The 9,321-nt window shown below is 48.7% G+C and overlaps 1 protein-coding gene across 1 annotated transcript; it reads right to left on the reverse strand.

Moving 5' to 3' along the window:
* Positions 1-1,706: 1,706 nt before the first annotated feature.
* Positions 1,707-6,830, reverse strand: LOC129702270 (zinc finger protein ZIC 3-like). The gene is made up of 2 exons (XM_055643968.1): positions 5,107-6,830; positions 1,707-4,210 (listed from the first exon to the last, which is right to left on the reverse strand). The coding sequence occupies exons 1-2, from the start codon at positions 6,116-6,118 to the stop codon at positions 3,204-3,206; spliced, it is 2,019 nt and encodes a 672-aa protein (XP_055499943.1). The 5' UTR covers positions 6,119-6,830; the 3' UTR covers positions 1,707-3,203.
* Positions 6,831-9,321: the final 2,491 nt, after the last annotated feature.

The following is a 9,321-nucleotide window of genomic DNA, read 5'->3' on the forward strand; positions in this document are numbered from 1 at the left end:
TAAATGTATAAACGCTAATCAGACTTCATATCCTATATTTTAGTCCTATATGTCCCTCAGTGTAACGGGCGATGGGCGGTGTCCGGAGAAGCCGAGACCACGCTCAGTGACAATGGAATGGGCGTTGGCACGAACACCTCTCCCACTGGAGAGAAGATTGTTCCCAGAGCCAATAAGACCGCGGCAATTATGAATAGATGGGACTGGGAATGTCGAGAGTTACCTGGGCTTGGTTTCGAAAGAAGATGATTTTTGATCATGTTTTACCATGTTTGATTTACAATAATTTGATGAGATATCCATCAGTCAGACTCCGGGACCAGCCGTCTCGTGGGATAGATATAGTTCACACGAACTGGGCACAGGTTGCTTCAGGGTCGACCCCTGCCCTCGGCACTGAGGGTTTGAGGTTCAAGCGCCAGTCTAGAGAGTTAAACCCAGAATCCGGGATAAATTACCTTTAATAAAATCATCTATCCGATGTTCACCCGTTCAGTTTAGTTTATTGTCACGTGTGCCACGGTACAATGCAAAGCTTTTGTTGATGTGGGTTATTGACAGGGCTACTGTTGAGATCTGGCCGTTACAGTCGGGTTTCATTCGATTTCCCGCATTGTATATCAACGGGAAAATTATAGCGGGATCTCCGGAGGTTGTGTAGTGCTGTGTAAATGTAAGGCCACTTGCTTTCGTTCGGGTAATCGATAAAGTGACCCGGTTCTCTTCGTTCAGCAACAAACAACGACACCGTTTGTTTACCGTACACCTTCCTCGCTTTGGTCCGGTGCCAGAGTAGAGGGTCGCAGTTGTATTATGAATGGCTAAGGTTTGGGCAGAGGAGGCCGGTTGGAGATGTGTCCTGGCAGCGCGGACATGGGTCGAAAATGGCACACTGGAAATGCATTGAATTTTAAGTGTGTTTAATTAAACTAGATTAAATGGTTAAACAGGATGCAGAAGCGAATGTGAAGGGAAAGTTTCAGGTCGAGTGCTCACCAACAAAGTCTCTTTTTAAGAACGTCATTCAGGGTTTAATGCAGAGCGCTAGTAATGCCCCCGCGGGTGCACGCTCTATAGGGAAGTGAATTCTGATTGTATTGTAGGCAGCACAGAAAGCGTTGTTGTTTTAATTAACTAGAAATGCGGATTTTCCGCAAGAAATTCACATAATTACATGAACGGATGCAGGTAAACGCCGGTCTCATTTTAAAATGCGGAAATGTAGCTTAGTGCATTGTTTGGGCCCATTCGGCTTTCCGTCTGTTTTGTTTTTTTCCTTTTGTTCTGTTTAAAACGTTTCCTTCCTATACGTTATTCGTTCTTATGCCCCCCCCCCCCCCCCCCCCCCCCCCCTTCCCACAGTTGCACCGAACCGCACTCCACAGGTCCTAGGTGGCGGGGTCTCGCCCAGCGAAGCAACAGGAGGGAGCTTGTGAGAAACACAATGCGGCCAACGGATGGCATAGCAGGCGCCCCAGGAGCACTGTTGTGATCAGTTTGGAGGGGACTCCAAGTCTCACACCTCGCCTGCAATTATAGGGGGGGGGGGGGGGGGGTAGAATAAGCGGATTGAAGAGGGGTGCGGATTGGCAGAGGAGTGAGCCCTCGAACACATCGGTGTCCTGAAACGCGGGCTTTGGAAGGAGAAGCCTTGACTTACGATGAGAGAGGACAGGGCGTGAAAGTAGTATCATCATCAGTTTTGACCCAAAGAAAGGAAAACACATCTCCGACAAAAGAAAGCCTATTCGATTCAACGGGGTCGTTAGGACAACCAAAAAATATCCGCGGATGATTAGTTCCACTTCAAAGGAATTGACATTCAGCGGTGGAAAAGCAGCCCCTTTATTTAACCACAGGGTTTTTTTTTCATTAAGAGGAATCGTATGTTTGGCCATTGTGTTTAATTTTCTCCTTTCAGAGAACACTTGTATTAAAATAAATAACAGGACCATTATAAACTGCTAATTGTACTGCGTAAACCTATAAAAAGAATCTATAAAATAGGAGGGGGGAAAGAAACAAATCAGGGCATTGGAGGATATGTGTTAGTCGACGCCCTTCTAAAGTGAATGGGAAATGCATCAGAAAAGGAGAGGCCGGGGGCTGTGCAAAACCCTACACATTTAGGGTTATTTTTGATCGCTCAGCCTAGCATTACTTGTAAACTGGGGCGTGTCTTTACTGCACGCGAGTCAGCCGTTCTCGCTGCATACTGGTAACGAATCTCTCGCTCCTTCCGTTTAATAACAAACGGTTATTAAATGAAAGGAGCGCGGTTTAGTTGTATTGATTATTTACAGTCAGCGTTGAATCATCATATGCGCAAGCGATCAATAACACTTCAACGTCCGCATCGGAATTTCGATAAGTGCACATTGTAGCAACACATTATTTTTTATCTCATTTAAACTTTTAATTCACATAGTTCCTCTACAGTTTTTTTTAATCAGGACTGAAATCTGTCAACAGTAGAATACATCATTTCAATCGTCCACATATATTTCACCCATTCAACAGGTTGAATGCGGATATCCTCGTCTCATACTGTTTAAACATTATTAATGGGGATATTTGATTGGGATATGAATAAATCGATAAAACCAACACTTATGTCATCTGGAAATCAGACTCGACTGCCCATTATTAATTGTTATCTAAAGTAGAATCCCTTTGCTCACCCCGCCGGTGACATTTCCCTGTTATATCCCAGACGCGGTCGGAAATAGCAAGTTACGAATGTTAAATTGGTTCTACTCGGAAAGGTGCTGGAGCAAATCATTTGGCGGAGAGCCGGGGTCCCGGGACGGGACGATAGCCACTCTGTCAACCTGCTATTTGCTGTTTGTGAACCCTTTGTGTTCTATCTTCTGACTGTTCCTCTCCTGCGCTAGACACTGGGGCACACAAACGTGACAGTTTCTCTGTTTTAAACTCACTGCTGAAGAACTCTCAGAGCACGTTAATTCGCACATTTATTGTTCCACTCGTTTGGATATTTCGCATGAATTAGCTGTGAATTGATTTGTATCCAAATGACCAACGCTGTCAAAGAACAAGGGCCACACAGCATTACGGCGACATGACATTACAGGTGTCCAGCTTTGAGTTCTGAGTCGGCTCGCACTTGAGAATAACGACATCCTTACAGATCAGGAGTGGAGTAAAGGTGCAGATTGGTATTGCACGCTTGGTAGACGAGTTCAGTTGTCCGTGTAGCCAATGGTCTTTGGGGATTGTGTGTCGGGCTGGGCAGTGGGACAATTCTGGGTAGTTCGGGCACAGCTACCGCCGCCCCTCCTTTGACAGGTGTACCAAGCGTTGAGGAGGCCTGCGGGCGGAGCGTGCGTCCAGGGGGGCGCGGTGTGGAGCCCATCACCCGGGGAGGGCGCGGGTCGCATGGCGGCGCCGAGCCGTACTCCGTGTAGCCGCCCCTCCGGTGGGTGCGTGGCGGACGGGACTAGCCGAATGGAAGCGACTGAGTCCATCCTGAAATCGGAGCGGTTCAAAGGCAGGAAATTCATTCTATCGTCCGCCCAGCTGGAAGGCCGCGGGCCAGCCGTGACACTGGGTCTCACCAGCGACAAGGGCTCCATTCGCAGGTCGCAGTGAGGGGAAGTCAGTTGGTCACTGAAGTCACACAGACTGGCGGAAAACCGGCCGAACGAGGCTCCTGTTTTGATTCCAACGGTCGGGGCCACTTTCATTGCCAGCCGATTGCAACCTGAATGGCCGGAAGGAGATTCGGGTCGAACTGGGGCTACGTGAGCCAGCGGCCTTGGCGCGGGCATTGGGACACCAACCCGGCCCTGACTCGACCGATCTAACTTGTCCTCCAGTCTAGAGGGAGGCGGTGAAAGTGACACAGGTGCTGGCGCTGTCTTGTCCTCGGGCCGGTTGAAGGGCAAGAGACAGGACGGGGCGCCGTGCTGACATAAGCCTGCGTCCCCAGAAGAAAAGTCGCTCTCCGTGTCCGAGTACAACACACCGGGGAACGACTCCCGCTCACAGTTGACTGGCGGCTCGGCCTTACAGTGCATCTTCATGTGCTTTCGGAGAGAGCTCGGGTGTGTGTATGACTTGTCGCAGTCCTTGACTTTACAGGTGTACGGTTTGTCGCTCGTGTGAACATGCGAGTGTTTCTTCCGATCGCTGCTGTTCGCGAACCTTCTGTCACAACCTTCGAACTCACACTTGAAAGGTTTCTCACCTCGATAAAGGATAAAGATTTGTAATGCCTGGCATGTGTAAAACACAATTCCTACAATGTATAAATACGTTACTTTGAAAATATAATCTATTCTCCCCAAATCTAATACAAAAAGTTCGCATATATACGTAAACACACGGACACAGCTCACTGCCAATCTCACTGCCAATCTGCATGCAGTACTTTTTCCTACAATGAGACCTAACGGAATCGCCAAGAGTTTGTAGCTATTTTTGAATATAGTGAATTTATGGAGCACCTGTATTGGACTAAATACCTGTATTGGACTATATTTGAATATACTATTTGGATACACGTGTCGGATTTGCATGCACAAATAACGATTTTCATAAATAAGTAGCCATCTTTCTGTTGTGGTCTCATGTTATAACAAATATTGGACTGTGCGCTGCCCGGGCAAGGCCCGTGTATTCACGGTACAATCTCATCGCGGACCAATTCTAACCATTCCCTTTGGTCAGAGATGGTGCGGCAAGACAATGGGGACACTGGGAGGAGTGGGGAAGACCACCTCAGTAAGACAGTGGGGGGTGTGAGCGCTGCTAGTACATCGGACTCTCTAAATACAGTGCCATTACAAACTTCTCAAAGGCACGGGCATCTCCAGAGTAACGTATCCATGGGTAAACCCTATGAATGCAACTAAGCACCATGACTGCGTCTACCATTATTTTTTTGTTGAACATCTTGTATTTAATAGCTTGTTATAACTGGCAATTAATGGAGCATCTGTACATGGCGACGCCCTGCTCATTCCCACGGCTCCAGCATGTATATAATATAGAAATAACCAGAGCTAAAGAAAGTTTAACAGCTATCCAAGTTTGTGAAGACTTGCCAAAGAGCGTGAGCAAGGCAGCGGCGAGCGCACTGACCTGTGTGAATCCTCTTGTGTATCTTCAGGTTTTCTGACCTAGCGAATACCTTCTCACAGCCGTGGTAAGGGCAATGGAAAGGTTTCTCCCCCGTGTGGACTCTGACGTGGTTTATGAGTTTGTACTTGGCTTTGAAGGCCTTGCCCTCCCTGGGGCAGTTCTCCCACTGACAGACATGACAAGGCTGCTCGGAGCCCGCGACGTGCTCCACGCTCAGGTGAGCCACCAGCTCATGCAAGCTGCCGAACGTTTCGGAACAGCAGCTCTTGTGTGTGAGCTCGCCATCCATCCACCTGCACACCAGCTCACGTTTGACGGGTTGCAGGTAGGTGTAGAACGGTGCGGTGCCGCCGTGAGACGAGGCGCTCACGTTGAGGTTGATGGGGTTGTAGCCCTGGAGCAGCGAGGTCACGTAGTGGTCGCTCCTCGGCCCGGCCACCTGGCTGTACCGGCGGGACCTGGCGATGAAGTCCCCCGCTATCCCCAGCGGCATGTGCTCGGCCCTGGCGGTCGGGCTGCCTCGGTAGCTCTGGTCGTGCAAGGCAGGGATGAACGGGTGACCACCAGTGTCCGTGTGGCCCCCACACTCGTGGTACATTCGCTCGGCCGAGCAAAAGGCTCCCTGTGGCACATTGGCTGCAGGCTGTGGGTTCGCGACTCCCGGCATGGAAGATGCGGAGAAAGGCCGCCGGCCCAGGAGCTCCCCGGCGGCCCCCACGCGGTGCCCGCTGAAGCCGGAGTAGCATTGATAGGGGACTGTGAGACTGGCGCTGGAGGGGTACTCGCATATATTGTGCGAGGGGCTGAGCTTTAAGGAGAGCGCCAAGTGTTCTGGGGACAGAGGTGACGGCCCCATGCTGTGCTCGGCGCCGCTCTCTCCCGGGTACACATGTGACAGAGCATAGCCACTGAATCTTGGCACGGCCGCCAGCAGCTGCTCGGACGGCCGCTCACCTCTGGCCACGTCCGCTAATCTCAGCGCTGGCACTCGCCGACAAGGGCCAGTGTCCATAACCACTGTAATCTGCGCCTTCTCCCTACAGTCCCTTCTTAAACGGAGCGGGAGCAAGGGCACAGATCCCCTGATCCATATTTCATACAGCCATACTGAATCAACCCCCTAATCTCAGGAGCACAAAGGCATCAAAACAGACCAGGGTCCTGGAATAAAAGCACAGCGGGAAGGTCTGCTTTTTTAAAATGAAGGGCGAGAGGGATTGGAGGGATTTTTTAAAATGACTGACGCCAGCCTCGTCCGCCAGAGGAGATACGCATGCGCTCGCAGCGTGGTTCCTCGCTCGGATCTTGCAAGAATAAAATGCTTTGAACAACACCCGACGTCATCATGCTACCCCATTGTGTTGTCTGCGCCCCTGGGTTTGGTTGATGTGCCCTTGATAGTGCAATACTGCCTTAAATATTAAAGAAGTGGGTCCTATCTAATGGTTGACCAATGTTTAGATTTGGCCCCGGCAGCGGGCGTCCCGGGTCCGGCCCAACACAAAGATCGCATCAGCTACGAGAACTCACAGCAGTTAACCTGCCCCGAACTTGTGTGCCGCCCAGTTCAGCGGCAAGGAGCTGGAGCCCAGCAATCACAAAACTGTCGTGGCTCTTAAATCATCTCAAATACTTTTACTCTGCTTTTCATGTTCTCTGATGTTGACGGGCGCGCTGCTCAATCCGCTCAGAACTGTTGCTGATTGCATGAGCGGCCCCGGGAACCTGACGTCAGGGGGATAATGCGCAAACCTTCCCCCCCCCCCCCCCCTCTCCCTCTCTCTCTCTCTCTCTCTCTCTCTCTCTCTCTCTCTCTCTCTCTCTCGCTCTCACACACACACTCTCTCTCTCTCTCTCTCTCTCTCTCTCTCTCTCTCACACACACACACATACACAGATTCTACTGGCTCTCTCTCGGCCATATTCATACATGGAAATACTGCCATAGAACCTCATACAAACTCTCTGCCAAATATTACCTCGGGCAATACTCTCTCTCTGTCTCTCTCTCTCTCTCTGTCTCTCTCTCCCCCCCCCCCCCTCTCTCTCTCTCTCTGCCCCTCTGTCTGTATCTCTGTCTTTCTGTCTCTCACTGTCTCTCGCGCTCTGTCTCTCTCGCTCTTTCTCTGTCTCTCTGTTTTTTCCCCATCTCTTTCACTGTCTGTCTGTGTGTGTCACTCTCTCTCTCTTTGTCTCTGTGTCTCCCCCCCCCTCTCTCTTTCGCTGTCTCTGTCTCTCTCTGTCTGTATCTCTCACTTTCTGCCTCTCTCTGTTTTTTCAACCTCTGTCTGTCTGTGCATCTCTCTCTCCATTCGTCTCTCTGTCTCTGTCTCCCACTCCCTGGCTCTCTCTCTGTGTGTCTCTCTCTCGCTCTCTCGCTCTCTGTCTCTCCTTCTCTGTTTCTTTCCGTTTCTCTCCCCCCCCCTCTCTCTCTCTCTCTCTCTCTCTCTCTCTCTCTTACACATACACATACCTATCTGCACCCGAATGTCCAAACGGAGAGAGACAAATGCTGACATGAACACACACATCATATGATGCACTCTCTTTCTCTTCATCCCTCTCTCTCATACTTGCAACAACACAAGACATACATAATACATACAACATGCTCTATACAGATACACAGACGGAGACTGGATCACAACTAAACATGTACTAATTTCAGAACACACGCTAGGCACCAATACAAAATACGGATATTGTGTGTACTTATAAATAGAGATATGTACACAACACTGACAAACCAAACATAGAAACACTCAGAGGGTGGGAACGAAAGGCAAATACGTTCAAAGTGAATTTGAAAATATAATGCAGGTTGGTTAAACTAATATTTCGGAAATTGCGTGTAATAATGATGACCAACATTAGATACGCCGCCCAGGTAATTCCTCTACAATAATGAGCGTGCGGTAAGATCCACAGTGGCTATTACTAGCCTTTCACAAGATGCAAGCAGCATCGCCTGCTTCTGCTTAATGTGAAGAGGTTGATATGTGTAAATTCGCTGGAGGGATGCGCATAATCGTGCTCCATATTGTATGTAACTGAAGAATTATGGTCAGTTTTGTTTCTTGTTCCTGTGGTTCCAACCGCGGGCCTGGCCGGTTGCAGCCGCCGTTCATTCCCAGCTTCCCTGGAATATGTAAACCAGGCAACATTACCAAATGCACCCGCGGCCCAAATCTTGGCTCCAAACATCCCCCGTTATTGTTGGGGCACGGAGTTCAGGCGTGTCTAAATTCAGCACTTACACTAGTTGTCATGACACCGATATATCAAATATCTTAGAGTGTGGATAGAGCCTGAATTAATATTAAGATGAGATGGACGGAATGTTAACTGCCAGTAAGCTCTGGGAACTTGCCATGCCTCTTCTCCACTTTTATCATTAAAACATGAAGAGAGAGAAACGTTCGGCTGGGGGTTGTCATTCACCGACGCGGGCTGCTTTTCACCGTCCTTGTGAATCTCTCTTTGTTCCGATGAATCCGGCGAACTCGGGATTCAGTTCCTGCGAACCCCAGGATTCGAGCGGACCCTCGAACGCGGGGCTCCAATATGATCCAGACCCGCTCCCAGCAGTGACAGTGACACACCGCAAACTCGATTTAATTCCGGGGTGCGCCCGTTGTCATTTGCAATAAAATAGTTCCGTTTTCGTTCGGAGTACACATCACCAGTAATTTGTGGAGTGAAGGAAATCACACATATTTCTTCAGTTTAAGCGTAGAAGCTGCTGTTTATTTTTCTTGTTGGGACACGATCTTTAATGCGATATTTTTAATTACACATGTGTCATAATGTACACAATTGTCAGAACATCTAATACAGACATATTTATAAAAATCAACTTTAACATACTCGTGTGAAAGCCATGCAGTTCTGTTATTCTATTTCCACAAGCACCTATTTCCCAGAAATCTATTTCAATATGTGCAAAATATTACGGAAGTGTGATATATTCGAGGTAGGTTTGTTTTGTTTCCATCACCGCTTATGTAATTTTTCAAAAGACTTCTAAAACCAAGTTCACCGCGGTAAGGTTGATCTGGAAATGTTTCAGCTGTAAGACTCATTTCATCGAAGTACTTGCGAAGTAGAATTACTCAACAAACAGGGACACGGCTTTGCAGAAAACATTCCAACCCGAAGTAGCTATTTCGTTTCAGATCCTAATTTGAAATTTGAAATTGGAGATTAAAATAAATT

This window comes from Leucoraja erinacea, chromosome 12 (assembly GCF_028641065.1).
Source record: "Leucoraja erinacea ecotype New England chromosome 12, Leri_hhj_1, whole genome shotgun sequence".
Lineage (NCBI taxonomy): Eukaryota > Metazoa > Chordata > Chondrichthyes > Rajiformes > Rajidae > Leucoraja > Leucoraja erinaceus.

What these genes read in the sequence shown, in the direction of transcription:
- LOC129702270 (XM_055643968.1), bottom strand. Translation starts at nt 6,118, where the DNA reads ATGGACACTGGCCCTTGTCGGCGAGTGCCAGCGCTGAGATTAGCGGAC. An exon ending in ACACAAGAGGATTCACACAG is followed by an intron (nt 4,211 to 5,106) that starts GTCAGTGCGCTC and finishes TCCTTTATCGAG; the next exon opens with GTGAGAAACCTTTCAAGTGT.